Source organism: Trachypithecus francoisi, unplaced genomic scaffold (assembly GCF_009764315.1).
Source record: "Trachypithecus francoisi isolate TF-2019V2 unplaced genomic scaffold, Tfra_2.0 Lachesis_group2, whole genome shotgun sequence".
Classification (NCBI taxonomy): Eukaryota; Metazoa; Chordata; class Mammalia; order Primates; family Cercopithecidae; genus Trachypithecus; species Trachypithecus francoisi.
In genome coordinates this window covers 104,001,212-104,028,102 of record NW_022681465.1, presented here as the reverse complement: position 1 = coordinate 104,028,102, position 26,891 = coordinate 104,001,212, and the positions used below count along the sequence as shown (strand labels likewise).

The window sequence follows — 26,891 nt, the reverse complement described above, 5'->3', positions numbered from 1 at the left end:
GGCGGCGCAGAGGCGAGCCAGGTGGGCGGGGCGATCTGTAGCAGGAGGCGGGACCGGAGGGCGAAATTAGGGCTTCCTCTGCTCTGGTGACCCAGAACCGTCAACTGAAATGACCCTATCTGTGTAGTACTCCGGCAGGATGGGCCTTGGCGCGTAAAGGCGGCAAAAAAAAAAAAAAGAAAAAAAGGAGAGAGAGACAAAGAAAAGAAAACCTGAAAGTCTCAGCTGCACTGCTACAGAACGTTTTTCAGCCAGAAGGCGAAAGAAGAACTCGGAAGTGACGTCGCGGCCAAAACAAGCCCGGGCTTGGAGGCCTGTACTGAAGCTGGCCTCAGATGGGAAGGCTCGACTCGCTGTCTGCTGTCGTCGGTGGTCGCGAGACCCTGCACTCTCACCGGGTCGGCCTCCAGCCCCCGTGCCCGGGATCCGCTCGCCGCGGATGAGCGAGAGTTTCTTCCTGGGACTTTTCGGGCACAGCTGGCCGGTGGCGACAGAACGGACTTCCTTTCCTACAAGAGTCTCCCCTCCAGCGGGCTCCTGTCTCGGGACGCTGGGACACCTGTAGCCTGTGAGGCATCGTTTATTTTCATAGCACCTTCCTCTCCTTGTAGGATAATTCCAGGATCAGGAAGAAACGAGGGGCTCCTATTATTAACATCCGCAGGAACTAGCATAGCTGCCCACTTTATCTCCTTAGACTCTCTATCCCTTCATCCCTGGGCTCTGACAGATCAAGGTGAACCTAGCTATCTATTGCCTTACCCCCTTTTTCTCACCACCTCCTCTTCTAAGTTGTGTTTACCCCACCCCCCACACCCCCCCGCCTCCCTCAGCCCCGCCTCCCTCTCCTGTTCTTCAAAATTTTGTCTTACCAATCAACTTTGCTTCTCCTCTCATTAGACTGCTGTGCCAAGATAAGCGTTCTTTTTCCACCCACCCCCTTCCCCTATGCACATTTGCTATTCTCCTCTCGAAGACCTGTAATTCCATCTATAAATCTTGATTTGTAACATGGAAGCTGTTTAGAGCTGGAAAGAATATTAGAAAGGCCTATTTCAACACCTTTTTATAATAGGTGAATTTCAGAAAACTTGTATTATTTATTTGTCCAGGATTGCCCAGCTCGTTAGTAGCGATATTGGGAGTGGAAAGCCAGGTCTAATCAGCAAATGTTAGAAATAGAAAAAAGAGTATGGAAAAAATTATTAAAGTTAAGATCAGAAAACATTTACGGAGCACCTGGTAGGATCAAGTACTGTTTTGTGTGCAGAGATTGGTAAGAGTGGTCCCCATCCTAGGGGAGTTTTCAATTTAGATGCTATTTAAATGGTCAAGAGAATGGTAAATGCTAAAATACAGATATATGCAGGGTACTCAGAGAGCTTAGGGGAGTTGCACTTAGCCAACTGCTGGATAGGAGAAAGGGGGAGATGGTTCTTCCCTCAGGAAACACAGTTGGGATTGTCTAGTACCTTTTAAAACAGCATGGACTAATGCATTGCACATCCATCTCCCTTTGAATCACTGAACTTGTTTTCTTTTCTGGTTTCCTTCTTTTTGCCGAAATGTATTAACCTTCTTCCTGCCCTTTTTTTTCCCCCCTTACTATATACTATGTGTTATTTGTTCAACTCTCTCGTAGAGGTTTTGGCTTTGTTCCGTGCTGCCTCATTTTAATGGTCAGAGTGATGGAGTAAGAAGAGCTGAGTAAGCCCTCATAATTCATGAGTTTCCTTTTTCTCCTCTCCTAGGTGGACATATGATTATCTGACCTGCCTACTCAAAGGATTGTTATAAGGATTAATCTTTGAAAATGTTTTTAAAATTGTAAAAGGTGGTTATCTGTAAATGTAGGGTTTGGTGACCCTTGCTCCACTGTGATCCTAATGCATTTTTCTTTTAATTCGAATTCCAATTTTATAACACCCTGCACCCTCTCAAAACTTCTAAGAGGCAATAAACCCTAACGTGAAAAAATTAACTGGATGTTATTAATTTCCTTCCTGTCCCAAATGATAATGTATCTAAGACAATTACATATCTTGGAAAGCCAATCCATAATCTACCTACTTTATTTGTCATGAAACCTACATTAAGTTGCTAATGCTTAATCTGAACAAAAATTGATAAATGTACCTTCAGTTCATGAAAACCAAAGTTCTGTAAAGTCTTTCACGGTCTAGGAATCACAGGCGTTACAGATAACAATGCCAATAAACTTGGATACAACATGAATTATATCATTTCTAAATTCAAACTAAGGGCCATCTATATAAACATAGCATATTAAAGAACTAACCTTAGGTAAGAAGTTAAAGTTTATTTTCATTGTTAGCCTGATCTTTTATCCATTTGGCAATATTCAGGTATAGGAAATGGGAGAAACAGTAACTAAAATTTATTGGAATTTAATGATGGAGGTGAGAATGTCACTGTCCAGTATTTCATTTGGTCTTTACTAGAACCCTGTAAGGTTAATGGTGGTATCCCTATTTTATAAATGACACGGAAACTCAGAGGGATTGAGTAACTTATACAGGTCACACAGCTAATTAATGGCAAAGCTTGGTTACATACTCAGGTTTCTCTACCTCTGAACATTATATGCTTTCTATTATGTATAGGTGCTTTCAAGAGCATTGTTTCAAAACTGGATTGAAAATGATTATTTTGTGTATTTTTGCCTAAGTTGATAGAATACTTTTAATTTTCTAATTTTTTTCTTTCAGATTTTTAAATATCCAAATTCCAAGAATACACTGGATACTGCTCTTATAAAACCAAGAGGAAATCATGAAGAAATGTTTTAATTATTGAAACTACAGTTGAAATCATGGCTACATCAACAAATCTGGATATTGGAGCCCAGCTTATAGTGGAAGAGTGTCCCAGCACTTATAGCCTAACTGGCATGCCAGACATTAAAATAGAACATCCACTGGACCCAAATTCAGAAGAAGGGTCAGCTCAGGGTGTTGCCATGGGAATGAAATTCATATTGCCTAACCGATTTGATATGAATGTGTGTTCTCGATTTGTGAAGTCCTTAAATGAAGAAGATAGTAAAAATATTCAAGATCAGGTTAACTCTGACCTGGAGGTGGCATCTGTCCTATTTAAAGGTTGAAAGTTATGGTATAAATATCTGCGTTTGTTTTTGTTTTCGTGTATTTGGGTTTTTTTCCCAATCATGAAATTTTAAGTTTGGGAAGACAGTTTAGAAGTCATTTTTTAATATGATTTTCTGGAATCTCACAGAAGCCAAATTAAAATAATTTCAGATTATATAATATTTAAAGGAAGTACATGTTGATTTTTTTAAAAACTTCCTTTTTAATGTTTGTTTACAAATTCCCTAATGAAGTTCCCTATTGTTCCTTTAAAAATCATAGGGCTGGGCACAGTGGCTCATGCCTGTAATCCCAGCACTTTGGGAGACGGAGGCGGGCAAATCACTTGAGGTCAGGAGTTCAAGACCAGCCTAGCCAACATGGTGAAACCTCGTCTCTACTAAAAATACAAAAATTAGCCAGGCATGGTGGCACATACCTGTAATCCCAGTTACTCAGGAGGCTGAGGCACGAGAATTGCCTGAACCAGAGAGGCGGTGGTTGCAGTGAGCTGAGATTATGCCACTGTACTCCAGCCTGGGCAACAGAGTGAGACTCTGTCTCAAAAAATAAAATCATAAGAAAAAAAATTCGTGTTCCTTTTAGAAATGAATTAGTGTAATATCCCTTCCTGAATATTCCTGTTCTTATGAATATTTAATGTGCATTCACTTTCTATGCTTTAATGCATTGAAGTCTGTCATCATGCCCTAGATTTGCTTTTATAATGATACCCTGAATAATAAAACTATTCTCTTAGGATAACATCACTCAAGATTAATATTTTTTTCCAGAACTTTCACTGTGGTAGTACAGTACAGACTTTTTTTTTTTTTTTTTTGAGTGGAAGCCTCACTCTGTCACCTAGACTGGAGTGCAGTGGCGAGATCTTGGCTCACTGCAACCTCGACCTCCTGGGTTCAAGCAATTCTCCTGCCTCAGCCTCCCGAGTAGCTGGGATTACAGGCGTACACCACCATGCCCAGCTAATTTTTTGTATTTTTAGTAGAGACGGGGTTTCACCATGTCTGCCAGGCTGGTCTCAAACTCCTGACCTCAGGTGATCCACCTGCCTTGGCCTCCCAAAGTGATGGAATTACAGGCTTGAGCACCATGCCCAGCCTAGATTAACTCGCCACTATGCAAACAAGGAAGTATGGACTTTCTATGATAAAAACAATTTAGTATCACTTGATAAATAGTTTAATTGAAGCTATTATACCTCATGTATTTCTTTTTAAATGTAGGCATTGACATAGAACTCTTATTGAAATGCTTTTAATGTGTTTACATTTGTTTTTTACTTAGCTGAATGCAATATCCATACATCTCCTTCTCCGGGAATTCAAGTAAGGCATGTCTACACCCCATCTACAACAAAGCATTTCTCACCCATAAAACAGTCAACTACTTTAACCAACAAACACAGAGGAAATGAGGTCTCTACCACACCTCTGTTAGCAAATTGTAAGTATTTGCCACTGATGTATTACTATATTCTTAATATAATACTTTCAAGAATTTGACTTTAAAACATTATTTTCATTAAATGCATATTCTTTGGATAAAGAAATATTATACTACACAATGGAATGCTATTCAACCTTAAAAAAGAAGGAAATTCTGTCACTTAGCGACACATGGATGAACCTGGAGGACATTATGCTAAGTGAAATAAGTCAGGCATAGAAAGACAAATACCACACGATCTCACTATATGGGACATCTGGAAAAGTAGAACTCAGTGGAAATACACAGTAAACTGGTGTTTACAGAGGCTGGGAGAGGTGAGTAGATGCTGAAAGGGTAGAGATATTGGTCAAAGGATACAAAGTTTTAGCTAGACAGGAGGACTACTTAATACCGTATTGTGCACAATGGTGACTATAATAAATATAATGCAGTGAAGGCTGGGCATGGTGGCTCACACCTGTAATCCCAACACTTTGGGAGGCCGAGGCTGGTGGATCGCTTGAGCTCAGGAATTCAAGACTGGCCAGGGCAACACAGCAAGACCTTGTCTCTACTAAAAATACAAAAAATAAAAAACGAAAAACTTTTTAAAAATAGCCAGGTGTGGTGGTGCATGCCTGTGTTCCCAGCTACTTGGGAGGCTGAGATAAGAGGATCACTTGAACCTGGGAGGGGGAGGTTGCAATGAGCTAAGATTGCACCGTTGTACTCCAGCCTGAGTGACAGAGTGAAACCCTGTCTCAGAAAAATAAAAATAAAAAATAATAATGTATTATATTTTTCAAAATTGTTAAAAGAGTAAATTTTAAATATTTTCACCACAAAAAAGTAAGTATGTGAGGTGATAGATTTGTTAATTGGCTTTAATCATTCCACAATATAAACATATATTAAAATACCCCTTTGTACTCCATAGATATACACAATTATTGTCAATTAAAAATAAATAAATAAATGCACTAAACTTAAGTTTTTTGAAAGCTTAAGTGATGTCCTGGTAGTTTTAGCAATTGAAAACTTTTTCATATATTATTACATTTTTTAATATTTCACGTGGGGCTAGACACAGTGGGTCACACCTATAATCCCAGCACTTTGGGATACTGAGGTAGGATTACTTGAGCTCAGGAGTTCAAGACCAGCCTGAACAACATAACAAGACCCCATCTCTACCAAAAAAAATTTTTTTAATTAGCCAGGTGTGGTGGCATGCACCTGTAGTCCCAGATACTCAAGAGGCTAAGGCAGGAGGATCACTTGAGCCCAGGAGGTCAAGACTACAATGAGCTGTGATCACGCCCCTGCACCCCAGCCTGAGCAGCAGAGTGAGACCCTGATTCCAATCAATAATAAGTAAATAAGTTCATGTGTTACATTTCTCTGTTGAGAGCAAATACAGATTAAAATATTATGAAAACTTAAAAGTTTTACTATAAAAATGAGTTAATGAGATTACAGATAATAATTCTGAGCCCTTTGAAATTAAAACACTGTCAGTGTTTTCATGTTCTTGGAGTTCAAGGCTTCACATTTTACTTATAAACCAGATCACTGATTAATAAATGATTTTATAGTAAAAGCTGAGTGATTTGCACTGTAATTTTGAATTTGAATATAATATGAATATGAAACTGCCTCTTTTAATACCTTGAATCCACAACTTTTTAAATGTAGAATCATTCTAGAGGAAGTAAAGTTTTTCTATTTAAACTACAAAAATATTCTATGTAGCATAAGTATGTTCAAAAGAGAAAAACAACTGTATTTGTGTTAGTATTTAACTGTATATATGTTAGTCACTGTATTTGAGAATGTAATATAAATATATCTATATTCTAAAGCATGACAAAATCTGTCTTTTCTTTGGAAACACTAAATCCCTCCTGATTTCTGAGTCACATACTGTAACAGTTTGAGCTAGGAAGAATCTTCCTGTAGGACTCTCACCCCACTGTTGGCCATTTCTGGTTTACTTACATAAATTTGCATAGGACACCAGTTGCTTTTCCTTCTGTAGTAAGGCCATCCAATCGTATCATTGAAGTCAATGATCAAATGCTACTAATTTTTAAGGAGAACTCTCCCTATTTGGCATTGTCTTTAAAGAAGTTGTCTTAAAATAATCCACCATAGAATTTTTGAGCTAAAAACAAATACCTAAGATCATTTGATTTACATCCCACGTTACAGACAAAAATGTTTAAAGTTACCCAAGATCACACAGCTAATCAGCCACAGCTGGGCCTACACTCAAGAATTTATTCTCAGGCCAGGCACAGTGGCTCATGCCTATAACCCTAGCACCTTGGGAGGCTGAGGCTGGCGGATTGCTTGAGTTCAGGAGTTGAAGACCTGGGCAACATGGCAAAACCCTGTCTCTACAAAAAATATGAAAATTACCCAGACGTGGTGGCACCCACCTGTAGTTCCAACTATTTGGGGGCATGAGGCAGGAAGATCACTTGAGCACAGGAGATTGAGGCTGGGTGACAAATTGAGACCCTGTCTCAAAATAAATAAATAAATTTACTCTCAAGGCCTGTTTTTCATTTATGACCTCATTCCTTGTAAAAAGAAAACCCCATAGAGTCTTGAAATAAAAATATTTAAGACCACAATGGGGTCAGTCAATAAAAAGACAAAAAGTGTCTTCCTGTCTTTTAGACCCATCTTCCTCTTAAGTTTGGATACAGAAATAGCATTTTAAAAATTAAATACCTAAGCCATTTCTTGAGAATAGATTTCATTGATAATAACAATTTGTAGATTTTTTTAAAAGGCCGAGGCATGGGGGTTCATGCCTGTAAGCCCAGCACTTTGGGAGGTCAAGGTGGGAGGATCCGCTTGAACCCTGGAGTTCAAGGCCAACCTGAGCAACATGATGAAACCCTGTCTCATAAAAATAAAATTGTAGATATCAAAATTACCTTAAGTGAATATGAATCAATTCTCAGATACAGAATGAGTACTTGTAATTTTAGGATACTTTTTTTTTTTTCTGTCACACAGACTAGACTGCAGTGGCGCAATCTCAGTTCACTGCAACCTCTGCCTCCCTGATTCAAGTGATTCCCCCCACCTCAGCCTCCCAAGTAGCTGGGATTATAGGCGTGCGCCACCACGCCTAGCTAATTTTTGTATTTTTTGTAGAGACAGGGTTTTGCCACGTTGGCCAGGCTGGTTTCAAACTCCTGACCTCAAGTGATTCACCTGCCTCTGCCTACCAAGGTCCTGGGATTACAGGCATGAGCGACTGCGCCCAGCCTTAATTTTAGGATACATTTTAAGTTATATTTTTAAAACAATAAAATTATAGTTTTTGTTTTGGAAAAGAAAATTGTGACACAAACATGAACCCTGGGATGATGCAAGTGTACCCTATAGATAATGCATGAAGTATTTTCTGTACTGTTTCAGCTTTGTCTGTTCACCAGTTGGCTGCTCAGGGAGAGATGCTGTATCTGGCTACTCGTATCGAACAAGGTAATAGCCTATTTAAAAATATTTAAACAAATTCAATAGGATTTATTAGATTTGTTATTTTATTTTAATATAAGAATGTATAAAGACAAAAACAAATAGTTACATAAACTCACCAGGCAGATAACCCAATGGATAGTTAAAAAAAAAAAAAGAAAAAAGGAATATAAAATGTAAAAGTTCCTTTACCACCCTTGCCTTTTCCCCAAAAGCAAACATTATAAGTTTCTTACATTTTCAGAAAATTTTTATGGAAAACATTTCTATTTGTGTTTCAGGTTATGTGTGAGAATGTGTATGTGCTTCTTACTTACACAAAAGGGAAAATATATACTACGTTGCACCATTTTACACTGAATACTGTGAAGAGCTTTCTATATAAGCACATATTAAAGACCTATTTTATTGTTTTTATAGTTCCATAAGTGTGCATTGTATTGCATATACATGTTCTGTTATTTATTTTAACTGCCCCCCCTTAAGTTTTAGGTTTATACTTAAAACTTAAAGTATATCTATAGGGCAGATTCCCACAAGTAGATTTGCTGAGTCAAAGGGTGTGTGTGTATGTTTGTATATATACACATACATACATATATGTGCATATATACATACAACTTATATATGTAAATATATAATATATATGTAAAACCAGATGTGTGTCCTTACACCAGAGCTAGAGTTTCTGTTTCCCCATGCCCTCACTGATATAGGATATTAGCAGACTCCAAATTTTGCTAATCTGACAGGTGAAAAATGGCATCTCAGAATAGTTTCATTTACATTTTTTAAGTTATGGTCTACTGGAATTTTGTGTGTGTGAACTGCCTGCTATATACTGGTATGTAAACTCTAAATTAAGGAAATTAGCTTTTTGTTGTTGTTTATGTTGCATATATTGTTCCCCAGCTTGTCATTTTTCCTTTGGCTTCCTTTATGAAGTTCTGAAAGCATAACATTTGTAAGTCATAAATTTATTTTCTTCTTTGTGACTTCTGGATTTTATATCTTGCTTAGAAAGGATTTCCCATTTTAAGATTATAAATAAATTCACTCATTCCTTATTCTAGAACTTCTGGGGTTTCCTTTTTACATTTCAATCTTTAATTCACATGGAATATGTTTTGTTGTAATGGAGTAAAGATTGAGCTGTATTTTTATTTTCATGCTTTAAAAGTTAGCCAGTTGTCCCAAAACTGTTTATGGAATACAGGGAGTCTGATCAAAGAGTTTTATTTTGCTTAATCACATCATTTTTATAAGAAAGACTTAATCATTATATTTCTGTTTGTTTATGAATATTTGGAGGCGTCTTCAATCTACTAAATAAATTTAGAGAAAAGGCTGTGGACTTAATAACTAGTAGACAATCTAGAGAAGAAAATGAGGTTCAAGGTAGAATTGCATGGTACTGTATTTGAGACTATTCTTCATTCACATTATATTATCTGTCATCCACGTAACATTGTGTTAGCGAACACAAGAATGAGAGAAATTCACAGGCAGCAATGTTAGCTGTGGAGTAGAAGATAGCTTTAATAAGATTCAGTAAGTTTATGTATTTCTGTAATGCTGAGGGCTATCATATAATCTCATTTTTATTATGATCCTCCCAACTGTACATCGAGGTAAGCAAGGAATTCTGTATGTTGAAGAGATTAAGTGTCTCGCCCAGGGTCATATGGCTAGAAAGTGACAGAGCCAGAATTCAAACTCTGGTCTCCTGATTCTGAGACCAATGTTCTTTTGACTGCCTTGTACCTGGCATTATGTCATGTCTGGTAGTTTGTACTTTAAGTAATATGTTATCTGAACCCGGCTATGTACACTGAGGCATATTTTAATACATTCAGACTACAAATTACAACAACATGCAAGAGGACACCAGTGAAAAGTCAGCAAAAAGTGAACTTTGTTGAGTATTATAATCAACTCTTCGGAATGCCAGTTTTTCATAGTGATATTAAGATGTGGTTGTTAAATTAGATCACAAAAATTGCTTTTCTTTTAAATAGAAAATGTTATCAATCACACGGATGAAGAAGGATTTACTCCTCTGATGTGGGCTGCAGCACACGGGCAAATAGCTGTGGTAGAGTTCCTACTTCAGAATGTAAGGAAAATGCCTCAGAAAATGTATATGTATAGTTACTTAAGTTCAGTTAAGTCATTAGTAGAGTTTTTATATATCCAGCCAGCTAGGTATAATGGTAGAGGCTACCAAAAAAAGTTTAATGCTTTTCATATTCTCGTGGAACTTGGATCTATTTGAGAAGACAAGACTAATCATACATGCAACAGTAAGAAATAATTTAAGGCCCAGACCTCTCTAAGTCCCACGGGAACAGAAGTACTGTCAGCTTTGAAGGAGAAGGCTTCATGGAGGAGCGTGACTTGACTCCAGAATGAGGATAATTAGGGGATTGATACAGGACAGAGGAAGGAAGGCATCCAGGCAATCTCAATAAAAGCATCCATGAGTAAAAGTTTTCATTATTTCTATATTAAGCCCAGAACATTACCAGGCCTAGTGTTTTACTATAATTATTGTAGACAGGGATAACAATATTCTTGTTTAAACTAATTGAGAAGTCTTTTATCTCTACTTCCCATACCAGGGCGCTGATCCCCAACTTTTAGGAAAAGGTCGAGAAAGTGCACTGTCGTTGGCCTGTAGTAAAGGCTACACAGATATTGTCAAAATGCTGCTTGATTGTGGAGTTGATGTAAATGAATATGATTGGGTAAGTTTGTGATACTACATTTAAAATTACTCTAACAAGTTTTAGAATTTGTTTGGTTCAGGAGAGATGCAGTAAGTTTTATTAAAGAAGAAATAGACTGGGCATGGTGGTGTACACCTGTAGTCCCAGCTGCTTGAGAGGCTGAAGCGGGAGGATGGCTGGAGCCCAGAAGTTTGAGGCTGCAGTGAGCTATGATTGCACCACTGCACTCCAGCCTGGGTAACACAGACCCTGTTTCTAAAAAATAAATCAAAGAATAAATAAAGAAGAATAATTAGCTAAATACCTAGAAGAAAAAGTTAATATCACAGACTCAATTATTAGTTCTGATTTAAGTATCCTTCACAAAATATTAAAATTACTTTAAATGATTGTATGTCCAATTCTAGTAAAACTTCTCACAGCAGCATTAAATTAGAGTCTTGCTCACCCTGAAAAACTCTGAATCACCTTTTCGTTTTGCAGAATGGAGGAACACCTCTGCTTTATGCTGTACATGGAAATCATGTGAAATGTGTAAAGATGCTCTTAGGTAAGCAGATAAAAGTGAATACTATGTAGAAAATGCCATGTGAGGACTTGATTTTATTTTTTCAACCTGGCCTCCCCCGGTGCTACTCAAGAGAATCATTAACTATTGTTAAATACATGAATCTTGCTGCTCTTCACCCCTAGAGCACCTGCCACCATAAAGTTGCCCATGTGAGAAGCACCTCCATCACATACCACAGTTGCTTTCTTTTTTTTCTTTTTTTTTTTTTTTGAGACGGAGTCTCGCTCTGTCGCCCAGGCTGGAGTGCAGTGGCTGGATCTCAGCTCACGGCAAGCTCCGCCTCCCGGGTTTACCCCATTCTCCTGCCTCAGCCTCCAGAGTAACTGGGACTACAGGCGCCGGCTACATCGGCCGGCTAGTTTTTTTGTATTTTTTTAGTAGAGACGGGGTTTCACCGTATTAGCCAGGATGCTCTCGATCTCCTGACCTCGTGATCCACCCTCGGCCTCCCAAAGTGCTGAGATTACAGGCTTGAGCCACCGCGCCCGGCCCCTTGTTGCTTTCATTTGGGGGGTCACATGTGAATCCACTATGTGGCCGGGCACAGTGACTCATGCCTGTAATCCCACACTTTGAGAGACCAAGGCGGGTGGATTACTTGAGGTCAGGAGTTCAAACCAGTCTGGCCAACATGGTGAAACCCCATCTCTACAAAAAATATAAAAATTAGCCAGGCAGAGGCCGGGCGGATCACGAGGTCAGGAGATCGAGACCATCCTGGCTAACACGGTGAAACCCCGTCTCTACTAAAAAAAATACAAAAACTAGCCGGGCGAGGTGGCCAGCGCCTGAGTCCCAGCTCCTCGGGAGGCTGAGGCAGGAGGATGGCGTAAACCCGGGAGGCAGAGTTTGCGGTGAGCTGAGATCCGGCCTCTGCACTCCAGTCCCGGCAGCGAGACTCCGCCTCAAAAAAAAAAAAAAAAAAATTAGCCAGGCAGGTGGGCGCCTGTAATCCCAGCTACTCAGGATGCTAAGGTAGGAGGATCGCTTGAACCCCAGGGGCAGAGGTTGCAATGAGCCGACACTACACCGTGGCATTCCAGCCTGGGCAATGGAGCAAGGCTCTGTCAGGGAAAAAAAAAATGAAGAAAAGAAAATGAATTCACTATTGTTTTCTTTCTACAGTGTCCTTACGTATGAGCTTTATCTTTCACTGTGTATGAGTTTCAGCTACTCCAGAGGATGCTGTTTGTTTGAAGTGTCTTCCCTCCAATCCACTAAAATAAATTCTGAGTACCCCATGCATTCTGTACTTTGTCAGACTACCCTAAAAACATTCTCCAAACTGAAGACTCTCCAGCTATTTCTACATGAGCCAATAATAGACAAACATATCTTGCATTTTCATTTCATTCATGTAGATTTTTCTATTTTGGTATAGAAAGTGGGGCTGACCCAACAATTGAAACTGACTCTGGATATAATTCTATGGATCTAGCTGTAGCCCTGGGCTATAGAAGTGGTAAGTATGTTCGAACTCTTGTGTCTCATCTTAGTAAAGCTCTGTAAATAGTATAAGCCAGTACTCCAAACCATCTTTATCACTGTAATCCTAAAACACGTTATCCCAACTCCTGACGTACACTTTTAACTTTGGGAAAAGTCCACAAATTCCTATAAAGTCTAGAAATAAGTTAGAAAAAAGTCTAGTTACTATACTTTTCACCAAACCAAATAATTAGTTACCGGAGGATAAGTGCATACCTGTTTATAAGATTTATTTCATATTTTGATAGCAAACTATTTATAAGGCAACCTTAGGATAATCTTGTATTCTGGACTCCTTCAGTTTCAAAAATACAGAAACCAAGATACAACGTCCAGTAACTTGGACAGTTACTCAGGGACAGACTAAGTTTCAAGTATTTTAAAGTGTTGCATTGTATTATCGCCCTCAGACTATGCATGTATCCTGCTTAGAAATAACTTTATTTTACGAAAATATTGGGGCTAAGTTAAATTTGATAGTTTTTTAAGAAATGTATAGTCAGTGTGCTGTAATCTTGATGATCTGTCTGTTCTAGTTCAACAGGTTATTGAGTCACATTTGTTGAGGCTGCTTCAAAATATCAAGGAGTAGACACCATCGTCAGAAAGCATCTGCCCTTTTGTTTACTTCTTGGTCCTTATAAGTGATAGTTTTGTTTACTTATAAATGTTTACCTCAGTTGCAATATTTACTGGTTTTTAGTAGGTTTTAATAAATATTTCTCTGAGTAATTCACTGGTTTATAATAAATTTAATACCCTTTTTGTAACTATGTTTTACTGTATATTTAAAATTATAAATTAATGTTTCATGGCATGTAAATTTTTATGGTACAGATAGTTATCATCGTTCTTTGTATCAAGTGCTGTAACTTGACATTTTCAGAAATTATTCTACCCTAGTCATCTTCACTCATGTATTAAGTCATTCACTTTATATAGGGTTTGCTATTAATCCCTAGAAAAAAATTTTTCTTATTGTTGAATTAAAAAGTGCACAGTGTGATTGTTTACAAAATGATATTATAAATAAATAAAATACTTTTTCTGTCAGTTTGTATAATACTTTTTTTGAGTATACGAGATTATTAGAGATTTCTTTAGGATTTTTAATTTCACCCTTCTGTCCTGCCGTAATACTTCATTAGATCAAACAATATATGTAATTAAAATAAACTGAATCTAAGTCAATCAACAAAGACTTACTGTCATTTCTAGAAGTATATTTAGAATATTTTTCTCTTTTAAGGAAGTTTTTCAGTAGGAAAAGACCTCTGTGAAGAGAAGTCAGTTCTTCAGTACAAGTGCGATATTCTCTAATGGCACAAAGGGAGCACTACAAATCTGTGTTTCACAGAAGCCATGAAGAAAGAGCCATGGGTTAGAAGTTGATTTGACCACTGAGTATAGGACTTGACTTAAATCACTTCACCTGGAAAATAGATGTTTTGTCAGTTACGGTACTTGGTTGTAAGCCACATAAACTTGATCTAGCTAATCTAAACAGAATGGAAGGATACAGAATGGAAGAGGAAGCCGAAGAAGCATGCAGTCCCAAGGAATGAAAGGCAACTAAGGATCTCGGTCAGGAAACCATGGCCAGGCATTTCGGATGCTGTTACTATGATGTTTAGCTTTAAACCCCTTGTTTGTCATTCTGCTCAGGATTTACATTCCCAGGAGGCAGAACTCTGTTAAGCATGGCATATAAATATACCGCTGAGTTGGGGGAGAAGGGGTGACTGATTAACAATACCCAGCATTGCCCCCAGACCACAGGGAATGTGGCAGGCAAAGGTTACCTAAAGGAAAAGCAGGGGGGAAAGAAAAACAATAGATGTTTACACCAAATGCAAATCTAAATAATATGTGAGGCCGGGTGTGGTGGTGCACGCCTGTAAGCCTAACACTTCGGGAGGCCAAGGTGGGCAGATCACTTGAGGTCAGGTGTTCGAGACCAGCCTGGCCAACATGGTGTAACCCCATCTCTACTAAAACTACAAAAATTAGCTGGGTGTGGTGGCACATGCCTGTAATCCCAGCTACGCAAGAGGCTGAGGCAGGAGAATTGCTTGAACCCAGGAGACAGATTGCAGTGACTCAAGATTGTACCACTGCACTCCAGCCTGGGTGACAGAGTGAGACTCTAAATAAATAAATAATATGTGAAAATAGTACTAATGTTTCACCCACAGTCTGTAAGACATATACTTTAAATTGATTTTCTAGTACTGTTGGTGGGTTAACCTAAAACCATTTACCCTTCCATTTGGTTCCTTTTATTACTAATGGTACTTACCCATGAAGTGTTGATTCCTGTTCATATTATACAGTAACAAAATCCAGTGATCTATTTGGGCACATCACTCCGAGTATTGCTTGCAAGTGCTTTCCCCACTGAAGAGCAATGAAACAATCTCTGCCAGAATTGACTAGCATAACCATTTCACCCCAGTGTGACTCAAGATTGACAATCAGCAGATCTCAGAATTCTCAGGCCTGGCTGGGGACTGCACCGTCGGCTTCCATGGTTCTGAGGCTTCAGACTTGGACTGAGCCACGCTGCCAGCTTCTCTGCTTCTCCAGCTTGCAGTCGGCATGTGGTGGGACTTCTCTACCTCTGTGATTGTGTGAGCCATTTCCTCCTAATAAATGCCCTTCCATGTATCCCAACGGTTCTGTCTCTCTGGAGAAGCCTGACTAACATAGCAAGTAATTCTTGGTTGCTTTAAGGTTGCTTATAAACAAACAGATTAAAATAACAAAACAGAAACAAAAAAAGACCAATAAATTGAATTCTCTGTCAAATCTCACCCAACAAAGAACAGGTCTCCCTTATTCATCCAACTGAGATAACCAAATAGACCATAAAAGCAAGTCCCCAATCATTGTTTTGTTGCTACCAATAGGGAATAAGTTACTGAAAGTGTACAAACCAGAAACAAAAACAAATATGAATACATAAAATCAGAAAGGGCAAAAGAACTAGAGAGTCAGAAAAGTTCAAGCTCTGTCGCCACCCAGGATTCACTTCGGAGGTCAAGAAAAGATGAGCAGGCAAATCAGTGTCTTGGGCTCCGCCAGGCTAATCCTCTCAAACATCTCAATACATGACCTTAAAAAATGATCACCTGTGATTTCCAAAAGGTCACAAGACATGACTCTCTCTTACACATAAACACATGACAAGGACTTTATTCAACTCATTAATTAATGAGGAAAACAATAAAATGAAAACTGACTCCAAGAGCATTTGAGAAGCTGGGTAATTCTTGGCAACATTAAGATAAGATTACTGGATTGAATACAAACCTAGCTACTGTTCAACAGGGACATAAATTACCATTTGGGGGCAAAATAAAGTATTTGCTTCTTTACCAGACAAAAATCTTCAAATTAACATGCGACTTCACTAATTCTAAGAACTTGAATAAATAGTAAAGACAGGGCCAGGTGCGGTGGCTCATGCCAGTAATTCCAGCACTTTGGGAAGCCGAGGCAGGTGTATCACTTGAGGTCAGGAGTTCGAGACCAGCCTGGCCAACATGGCAAAACCCTGTCTCTACTAAAAATACAAAAATTAGCCAGGCATGGTGGCGCACGCCTACAATCCCAGCTACAATCCTCGGAAGGCTGAGGCAGGAGAATCAATCGAACCTAGGAGACAAAGGTTGCACTGAGTCGAGACTGCGCCACTGCATTCTAGCCTGGATGACAGAGTAAGACTCTGTCTCAAAAAAAAAAAAAAAAAGTAGTAAAGACTGAATCAAATTACATTTTTCTAGATAGTGTCTTTGGGCAACCTTTGTGTCTTGTGACATGGAAAGGACATGTCACCATGACCTTTAACTACTTCAGTGAAAGCCAGCTGGGGTTAAGGTAATCACCCTTGTAATTAATCTCCCTTCTTTCATGACCTGAGAGGTATAGTAACGTAGGTGTCCTGAAGTGTTGGTGACAACGCTTTTCTTACATCACCTGCTGACTAGATAACGAAATTCACTCCAGAGTTACTTACGGCAAAAGAAGCTACAAAGCTGCAAATCTGAGTGAAAAGGTTAATATTTTTAATATTCTTGATCTTTACAAAAGCATGCCAATAGCTTAGATACATGTATACATTTTTAGGGAAATTATAAAGGATGATTTTTAGTCATTATACGGTAAAGATTTTAAAAGTTTTTAGCTTTGAAATTTTCTCTAAAATGTAAGTTAGCCTCCTCATTTTTAGAAAATATTCTTTTAAGATTTCATTATCATACCTTTTTATCTTTATACGTACAAAAAGTTAAAACTTGAAATTCTTTTGTTAGAACAAACTGCTTATAACCAGTTGGATACATATACATACACTATACATATCTAAATGTTTTGTGCAAGTTATATCATTGAATATTAATATTTCTATTAAGTGGTATTGTATTCATAGCTGTTAAGTGATTTGTTGTGTAATGAATAAAATGTTTACAAATATGAGAGTTATAAACTAAATAAAAATAGAATAAGGTCAGGTGCACTGGCTCACACCTGTAATCCTAGCACTTTCGGAGGCTGAGGTGGGAGATCACTTGCGGTCAAGAGTTCAAATTCAGCCTGGACAACATAGAAAGACCCTGACTCTACAAAAACTAAAAAAAAAAAAGTAGCTGAGTGTGGTAGCACACGCCTGTAGTCCCAGCCACTTGGGAGGCTGAGGTGGAAGGATCACTTGAGCCCAGGAGTTCAAAGCTGCAGAGAATTGTGACCACGCCGCTGCACTCCAGCCTAGGTGACAGAGTGAGAATTGACCTTTTGAAAAAAAAAGAATGAAAGACAGGACAGACTCTGGCTATTGTAAAATTCTTAAATTAATTAATTGTTGGTTTACTCTTTAATATTTTCTGTGACCAGTTCTTATATTTACATACCTACTGAGAGCTTTTGATATCCTGATCTTGCTGATTTGACAGTTCAGTCACTCACTTTATTTGGAAGACTAACATCATTAGAGTAGGTCTGACAATAATAATCTGAGATTGACCAAGGAGCAGGGTTCTCTGTGAGTACTTCTCTACACCAGACTTTTATTACCTCCATTTCTCCCACAGCGGAGTGCGTTACTGAGTTCTTCCAGCTGCGTGTGGAGCTCCCGGCGGTGGCTCGTGTCGCTCTGAGCAGCCTGTGCGAGGCCAGCTTCTCCAGTTCCCGCACCTGCCGCCGGCAGCTCCGCTTTCGCGTTCCAGCTTCTCCGCCTTCCGCCTCCGTTGGGCCCCCTCGGGCTCGGGGAGGATGGGCGTCCACAGCGAAGGCGACGGCGGCCGGGACGGTCCGAGACCGTGAGGTCGGGCGCGAGGCGGCCGCGGCCGCGGAGGGATTGCGCGGGGCAGAAGCGGAGGCCAGCGAAGCCACAGCCACAAGGGCGCGCAGGCAGCCACAGGCAGCCTCCCGGGCCAGGAGGCCCCGAAGCGCGGAGCCTAACGGGGCTACGGTAACGAGCAAGGGGACTGCGAAGGCCATGCCCAATCTGCGCGGCCTGGAATCCCAGGAACGATGGTTCCTTCCCCAGTTACGGGGACCGAGGGAGGAGCCTCGAAGTCCAGGGACCAGAAGCGCTTCGGCCGCTCCCGAGCGGAGCTGGAAACGGTGGCCAAGAGTGTTTTAAATCGAGTTTCCATGTGGCTAGCTATGACCTGCTGGTTACTCTTTTTTTTTTTTCTCCATTTGTTGAGCTATAATTGACAAATTGAAAAGTGTATTTTTTAGGGTGTACAACAGAGTGTTTTGAGATGTGTATACGTCTTTAAATTATCTCAGTTAAGCTAGTTAACATATCTATCCCCTCACATAGTTAATACGTTTCTGTGCGTGTGGTGAGAGCACCTGAGATCTACTTTTGTAACAAATTTCAAGTACACAGTATTAACTATAGTCACCAATCTGTACATTAGGTCCCCAGCAGTTACTCACCTTATAACTGAAGGTGTGCCCCCTTCCATGGTTATCCCCCCACTTTCCCCACTTCCTGGCCCATGGGAACCACCGTTCTACTCTGTTTCCATGGCTTTTTCTTTTCTTAGTTTTTTAGATTTTACATACAAACGAGATCATGCAGTAGTCTTTCTGAATTCAGCTTATTTCACTTAGCATAATGTCTTCAAGATTTATCAGTATCGTAAATGAATTTCATTTTTTATTAAAGCTGAAATTATATATCTCTCCGTTAATCTATTTATCTGTATCAGAGGAGTGCAGATACCCTTGACTATAGTGATTGTATGCCCTTTGGCTATATATTTCGAATTGGGATTAATGGTAGTTCTAGTTTAAAAATTGTAAGGAACCTCCATACTGTTTTTCATAATAGCTGCACCATTTGACATCCTCAGCAACAGTGTACAAGTATTCTCTTTTCTCTGCACCCTAACGCTTTTTATCTTTTGACTTTTTGATAATAGGTATCCAAACACCACGATAAGGTGATACTTCATTGTGATTTTGATTTTAATTACTCTGATAATTAGTGATGTTGAGCATTTTTTTATATACCTGCTGGCCATTTGTATATCTTTGGAAAATTGCTATTTATGTATTTTGCCCAATTATTAATCAGGAAACTGCTTTTAATTCTACTGTGGATTCTTTTGTATTGATTAGTATGATATATATTTTGGATAGTAACATATTGTCCTACATATGGCTTACAAATATTTTCTCCCATATAATGCCTTTATATTTTGTTGTTTCCTTTATTGTGTGGAAACTTTTTACCTTGACATAGTTCCACTTGTTCATTTTTGCTTTTGCTGACTGTGTTCTCGGTGTCAAATCCAAAGCATCATTGCCATGACCAGTGTCAAGGAGGTTTTTCCCCATGCTTTTTTTTTTTTTTTAGAGGATTCATGATTTCAGTTCTTAAGTCTTTATTTCATTTCAAATTCATTTTGTGATGGTATGAGAGAAAGGTTTACTTTTTGTCTGTGCATATCTACTTTGTCCTACACCACTCCTTGATGTGTTTATCCTTTCTCCATTCTGTAGGATTCATTGACTGTATATTTGTGAGTTTATTTCTGGGTCCTCTATTCTGTTCTATTGGTTTTTATGTAGGTACTATACTATTTTGATGACTATAGCTTTGTAATATAGTTTGAAATCCGGAAGTGTAATATAGTTTGAAATCAGGAATTGTTCTTCTCAGTATTTGGCTATTTGAGGTCTTTTGTGGTTCCATACTAATTTTAAAATTGTTGTTCTGCATTTTTAATAAAATGGCATTAAAATTTTGATAGAAATTTATTTAACTCTAGATCACATTGTGTAGTATGGATATTTTAACAATATTAATTTTTAGAATCGATGAACACAGGATATATTTTCCATTTTGTATTCTTCATTTTCTTTCCTCAACATTTTGTAGTTTTCAGTATGCAGATCTTTCATATTCTTTGTTAAACTCATTCCTAAGTATTCCATTCTATTTGATAATATTGTAAATGGAATTATCTTTATTCCTTTTTCAGATATTTTGTTGTTACTGTAAAAAAAAAAAAAAAGCAACTGATGTCCATATGTTAATATTATATCCTGAAAATTTACTGAATTAGTTGGTTAGTTATAACAGGCTTTTTTTTTTTTTTTTTCTGGTAAAATGGTGGGTATTCTGAACTCTGGTTAAACTTTTAAATTGATAGTTGCTATTATCATTTCAAAATTATTTAGAATATGACCAGATGGATTCCTGCTTTCATGAATTCAATGGAATTCAAATCTTCCCATTTAAAATAATTTTGTGTGGTTGACCTGGGTCCTGGGGATAGGGGGCACCCAGTGGGAGCCGGGAGATTCGGTGGGGGGTGGGAGGGAGAAGCGGTCAGAGAGGGGGCTCAGCTGGGGAAGCAAAGAGGGGCTCCGGGGACAGCAGAGAAGGGAAGGGGGTCGTGTTGGAGAGCCAGTGGGGAGACAGATGGGCCAGAAAAGGAGGAAGGGTGAGAGTGGGCAACAGGACGGCTTCCCGGCGCGGCAGGGAACTTTGCTGAAACTGCGGGCCCCAGGGAACAGTGCGGGAAGGGCAGAGGGAGTGGAAAGGACCCGGCAGACCCCAAGGTCAGTGTGGAGAAAGGGACATTTCCCGGTTCCTTCGCCTCTGCCCAGCGTTCTGCGGGCATGGCGCCCCCAGGGGCAGGGCAGGGGAAGAGGTGGCTCCCGGCGGCTCGGAGAACTAAGGGGCGCACACGCGCTTCGCAGGGCCGGGGTGACAGGTGTAGCCTGAAACGGCTGCGGATCTCCCTGGCTCCGTGGGTGGGCGCGGGGGCGCCGGCAGGGCCTGCAGGGGACCCTGGAGGAATCTGCAAGCACCTGCCCGTGCAGCGGGCCTTCTGGGAGACCAGTGTGGACACGCCCTGGACACGCCCTTCCCAGCTGGGACGTGTGTGAGGCTGGAATTTAAGCTCCGGCAAACAGAGAAGTGGCCAGAGGCAGAATTGGAAGAAACCCAAGTGCAAAGTCCAGCCCGAGGGTAGGAAGCAGAAATGCTTGACCTGCGTCAAACTGCGCTGTGAGGATAAGGTTCTGGGCAGAATGGTTCACTGCCCTGCAGAGACGCAGACTCGGCAGGAGCCTGAGAAGCACCAGGAAGCCCGGTGCAGCCGGTCGGAGCGGGCGCTGAGGACCCCACGGCTGCTGCTTCCGGCGCAGTTCGCCTCCTCCAAGGCCCGGCCCTCAGCAGAGCCCAGCACGGAATCGCATGGCGCCCCCTGGAGCACTGGCGGGGTAACCAGTGGAAGACCGCACCTCCCAGGGGGAGGACCCCAGTATATCCCCAGATAATAAAACTGTTCACTCCCCCCAAAAAATATAATTTTGTCTGGTCTTTGAAAATGTGTATTCTCTGTCTACTGGTCAAAACGCTGCCCACTTATCTATATGCCTAATTAGTCCAAACTTTTTAATGAAGTTACTTAACATTCTTTTTTATTGTGAAACAAAACAGTAAATTTGTTAATGGTTTTAATATCATCTAATATAATTGAAAATATGTCAATTTGTTGTTCCAATGAATCTTTGTGTTATTTATTTTACTCTGTTAGATATTCTGTCCATAAATGTCTAAGTGGCTTAGAATCTAGCCTAACATATTGTATGTGCTAAGTACTACTCTAATTCATCAAAGTATCTTTCTATACCATTCTTAAAATACAATACTATTTTTTATTTATTTTTATTTAAAAAATGTTTTTGCCTAATCTAATTATCTGTGACAATTATGTGGTCTATTCAGTTTGCCCTCTTGATAAAAGCCAAAGTTTTTTTTTTTTCTTTTTTCTTTTTTTTGAGACAGAGTCTCCCTCTGTTCCCCAGGCTGCAGTACAGTGACACAATCTTGGCTCACCACGACCTCCGCTTCCCGGGTTCAAGTGATTCTCCTGCCTCAGCCTCCTGAGTAGCTGGGACTACAGGTGTGCTCCACCATGCCCGGCTAATTTTTGTATTTTTAGTAGAGACAGGGTTTCACTATATTGGCCAGGCTGGTCTTGAACTCCTGACCACGTGATCTGCCTGCCTCAGCCTCTCAAAGTGCTGGGATTATAGGCTTGAGCCACTGAGCTAGGCCTTTTTTATCTCTTAATTAATACGTTAGAGAGTACAAATGCATCTCCCTCACAGAAGCATGTTGCATAGTGACGAAGTATGGGCTTTTGGTATGACAATCATCTGAATGCCGCTTATTGTCCCAGTTAGTTATTTTCTCATTCCTAAACCCTCTGCCAACCTCCCATCTTTCTGAGTCTCCAGTGTCTATTTTTCCAGTCTCTATATCCAAATATATGCATAATTGAGTTCCCACTTACAAGTGAGAAAATGCGGAATTGGAGTTTCTGTTTCTGAGTTTTTTCACTTACAATAATGGCCTCCGGTTTTATTCATGTTGTTGCAAAAGACATGATTTTAGGCCGGGCGCGGTGGCTCAAGCCTGTAATCCCAGCACTTTGGGAGGCCGAGACGGGCGGATCACGAGGTCAGGAGATCGAGACCATCCTGGCTAACACAGTGAACCCCGTCTCTACTAAAATAATACAAAAATCTAGCCGGGCGAGGTGGCGGGCGCCTGTAGTCCCAGCTACTCGGGAGGCTGAGGCAGGAGAATGGCGTAAACCCGGAGGCGCAGCTTGCAGTGAGCTGAGATCCGGCCACTGCACTCCAGCCCGGAGAGCGAGACTCCGTCTCAAAAAAAAAAAAAAAAAAAAAAAAAAAAAAGACATGATTTTATTCTTCTTCATGGCTGAGTAGCATTCCATGGTATAAACGTAGAGCACATTTTCTTTATTCGATTATTGATTGATAAATTTAAATTGATTTCATATATTGGCTATTGTGAATAGTGCTGTGATAAACATGTGAGCATGGGAATTTTCTTTAGTAATAAATTATTTTCCTTTGGGTAGATACCAAGTAGTGGGAGTGCTGAATCAAATGCGAGCACTATTTTTAGTCTTTTTTTTTTTTTTTTTTTTTGAGACTGAGTCTCGCTCTGTCGCCCAGGCTGGAGTGCAGTGGCTGGATCTCAGCTCACTGCAAGCTCCGCCTCCCGGGTTTACGCCATTCTCCTGCCTCAGCCTCCCGAGTAGCTGGGACTACAGGCGCCCGCCACCTCGCCCGGCTAGCTTTTTTTTGTATTTTTTAGTAGAGACGGGGATTCACCGTGTTAGCCAGGATGGTCTCGATCTCTTGACCTTGTGATCCGCCCGTCTCGGCCTCCCTAAGTGCTGGGATTACAGGCTTGAGCCACCGCGCCCGGCCTATTTTTAGTCTTTTTTGAAATCTCCGTACTGTTTTCCATAGACGTTGTAGAAAATTACATTCCCACAAACAATGTATAAGTGTTCTTTTTTCTGTGTATCCTTGCTGATAGCTCATTTTTTCTGCTTTTTAGTAATAGCCATTCTGCATGGTGTAAGTTGGTATCTCATTGTGATTTTTAATTGGCATTTCTGTGATCATTGACAATGCTGAGCATCTTTTATGTGCTTGTTGACTATCATTGTCTTTTTTTTTTTAAGTTCATATTCTTTGCTTCCTTTTAATGAGTTACTTGTTTTATTTTTGCTGAGCTGTTTGAGTTCCTTGTATATTCTGGACATTAGATCTTTGTCACATGCAAAACTTGTAAACATTTATCTCATTCCATAGGTTTTCTGTTCACTGTGTTAAGTAAAAAACTCATTTTCAGGAGCTTTTTAGTTTCATTGAGTTCCTTTTGTCTATTTTTGTTATTGTTACATCTGCTTTTGAGATCTTAGTCATAAATTCTTTGTCCAGTTAATGTCCAGAAGAGTTTATCTGAGAGTTTCTTCTAGTATTGTTATAGTTTCAGGTCTTACATTTTAGTCTTTTAATCCATATTGAGTTGATTTTTGTATATAGTGGAACATAGGGATCTCATTCCATACTTCCGCATACGGCAATATAATTTTTCCAGCACACTTTGTTGAATAGGACGTCATTTCTCCAGTGTATGTTTTTGTTGACTTTGTAAAAGATCAGTTGTTTGTAGGTATGTGGCTTTATTTCTAGGTTCTCTATTCTGTACCATTGATCTATGTGTCATTTTATATCAGTACCATGCTGTTTTGGTTAATAAAACCTCTAGTATAATTTTAAGTCAGATAATGTAATATCTCCAGCTTTATTCTCTTTGCTTAGATTTGCTTTGGCTATTCAGGCTCTTTTTGTGGTTCCATGTGAATTTTAGAATTTTTTCTCTAATTTTATAAAAAATAACATTGGCATTTTGGTAGGAATTGCATTTAATATGTAGATTGCTTTGGGCAGTAGAGTCATTTTAATGATCACAATTCTTCCAATCCATGAGCATGGGATGTTTTTCTCATTTGTGTTGGGTACAATTTCTTTCATCAGTATTTTGTAGTTTTCCTTGTAGGGATCTTTCATCTCTTTGACTAATTGTATTTCTAAGCATTTTACCTTTTTTGTAGCTATTGTAAAAGGAAGTGACTTTTTAATTCAGTTCTCAGCTTGATCATCATTAGTGTATAAAAATGCTACTAGGCCGGGCGCGGTGGCTCAAGCCTGTAATCCCAGCACTTTGGGAGGCCGAGATGGGCGGATCACGAGGTCAGGAGATCGAGACCATCCTGGCTAACACGGTGAAACCCCGTCTCTACTAAAAATACAAAAAAAAAACGAGCCGGGCGAGGTGGCTGGCGCCTGTAGTCCCAGCTACTCAGGAGGCTGAGGCAGGAGAATGGCGTAAACCCGGGAGGCGGAGCTTGCAGTGAGCTGAGATCTGGCCACTGCACTCCAGTCCGGGCGACAGAGCGAGACTCCGCCTCAAAAAAAAAAAAAAAAAAATGCTACTAATTTTTGTACATTTATTTTTGCATCCTGAAACATTATTAATTTATCGTATTAAGAGTTTTTTGGTGGTCTTTAGATTTTTATATATATATGGTATTATGTAAGCATCAAAGAGGGACAATTTGACTTTCTCATTACAATCACATAGATGCTCCCACCAAGACCAATAGACACAGTCTCTGGGGAGGGCACAGGTGATGGTATTCCTTTAAGCTGGCCGTGTGATTACGGCTGGAAGCCTGGGCTGACAGCCACTTAGCTAAGCATTGCCTCTCAAGTTTCTAAGTTAGTTTCTTTCTTTCTGTCTGTCTGTCTTTCTTTCCTTTTTCTTTCTTTCTTTTGACAGAGTTTTCACTCATTGTCCAGGCAGGAGTGCAGTGGCGCCATCTTGGCTCACTACAACCTCCGCCTCCTAGGTTCGAGCGATTCTCCAGTCTCAGCCACCCAAGTAGCTAGGATTACAGGCACCAGCCACCACACCTGGTTAATTTTTGTATGTTTTAGTAGAGACATGGTTTGGCCATGTTGCCCAGGCTGGTCTTGAACTCCTGACCTCAGGTGATCTGCCCACTTCGGCCTCCCAAAGTGTTGGGATTACAGGCGTGAGCCACTGTGCTCCGCTGCCTCTCAAGTTTCAATGTGCCTATGAATTATTTCTGATTCCAGGCCTCTCTCTTAGTGATGTGATTCTGCCCAGCTGCCTCTCAACTTTCGATGTGCATATGAATTATTTCCCATTCCAGGCCTCTCTTTTAGTAACGTGATTCTTCAGGTTTGGAAAGGGTCCATGAATTGGCTTCTTTAAAAAGTCTCCTCTTAATGCTGATGTTTCTTCCACTACATCCAACATAGTAGCACTAAGCTAGAGAAAGTAGGCACAGCACAGAGCTCCTGACACCAAACACTCTTACCACAACACAAATACTTTTGGCCCAAAGTGGAAACCACCAGTCACCATTTCCAAACATGTCATTTTCTGCTGACTCTTTACAGTTTAGAAAGCCTAGAGAAGGCATCAATGTTTGAGTTAGTCTGCATTTGGAAAACACCTACATATGAGTTAATACAATGTTTATTGAGTACATACCATGTGTTCAGAAGTCTGTCACAGAGCACTGTTCGGGGAACATGATGATGTGAGTTCAGAAGTCTGTCACAGAGCACTGTTCGGGAAACATTGCATGATGTGAGTTAATCCTCAGCACCCTGGGAGTTGGGTGCTAAGTTTTCTGTAATTTTCAGGATTTAAATGAAGGGCCTAGCATTTCTATTTTTTTCTTCCATTTTAAAAATTATTTACCTGAAAAATATAATGTGCAGAATAAAAACTATATCAACAGATGAGAGGGATAGAGAAAAAAGGGAGAGCTTTTCAGAGAGATGTTTTATATTTGTATTTCCTTTCTTGTGCCTTGTGGAGCAGCTACTGGATTTGCAGGAATGGAAAACAAGTTGCTAGGTGGGATGTCTCTAGAAGCATTGGCTTCAATGAAAAAAAATTATAGCCTCCAAATATAGAATTATTTGCTTCCATTTATCTGCTTTTCCATTTTAGGAAATTGTGGGCACCAGCTCAGGAGGCAGCAGGAGCCTCCACCCGAATCTCCGATCTCCTTTAATCAGTTCTGTGAGAGAAGATTCTAGGGTGAGGGCAGACCTGGATGAGGCCGTAGAAGAGGGTGGATCTGG

General features: G+C 39.9%; 2 protein-coding genes across 4 annotated transcripts; one reads left to right on the top strand and one right to left on the bottom strand.

Moving 5' to 3' along the window:
- The first annotated feature begins 6 nt into the window (after positions 1-6).
- On the top strand, positions 7-13,901 carry ANKRA2 (ankyrin repeat family A member 2). 3 transcript variants are annotated; one of them, XM_033179858.1, is made up of 9 exons: positions 7-568; positions 2,730-3,122; positions 4,419-4,577; positions 8,001-8,066; positions 10,079-10,176; positions 10,682-10,807; positions 11,273-11,339; positions 12,742-12,822; positions 13,385-13,901. In XM_033179858.1, the coding sequence occupies exons 2-9, from the start codon at positions 2,834-2,836 to the stop codon at positions 13,438-13,440; spliced, it is 942 nt and encodes a 313-aa protein (XP_033035749.1). In that variant the 5' UTR covers positions 7-568; positions 2,730-2,833; the 3' UTR covers positions 13,441-13,901. The 3 variants fall into 3 exon arrangements, with proteins under 3 accessions (XP_033035749.1, XP_033035751.1, XP_033035750.1); XM_033179860.1 differs by having other exon boundaries at positions 2,730-3,135; XM_033179859.1 differs by lacking the exon at positions 7-568 and adding an exon at positions 584-736.
- Positions 13,902-17,744: 3,843 nt separating this feature from the next.
- Positions 17,745-20,075, bottom strand: LOC117065250 (angiogenic factor with G patch and FHA domains 1-like). The gene has a single exon (XM_033179856.1). It carries the CDS (start codon positions 18,342-18,344, stop codon positions 17,799-17,801), a length of 546 nt encoding a protein of 181 aa, XP_033035747.1. The 5' UTR covers positions 18,345-20,075; the 3' UTR covers positions 17,745-17,798.
- Between the last annotated feature and the right edge of the window lie 6,816 nt (positions 20,076-26,891).

Excerpts from the sequence above, each read along its gene's own strand:
- LOC117065250 (XM_033179856.1), bottom strand. The coding sequence starts at position 18,344 with ATGGCCTTCGCAGTCCCCTTGCTCGTTACCGTAGCCCCGTTAGGCTCC.
- ANKRA2 (XM_033179858.1), top strand. The coding sequence starts at position 2,834 with ATGGCTACATCAACAAATCTGGATATTGGAGCCCAGCTTATAGTGGAA. Across the intron at positions 4,578-8,000 it reads CACACCTCTGTTAGCAAATT|CTTTGTCTGTTCACCAGTTG; the intron begins GTAAGTATTTGC and ends GTACTGTTTCAG. Across the intron at positions 8,067-10,078 it reads GGCTACTCGTATCGAACAAG|AAAATGTTATCAATCACACG; the intron begins GTAATAGCCTAT and ends TCTTTTAAATAG.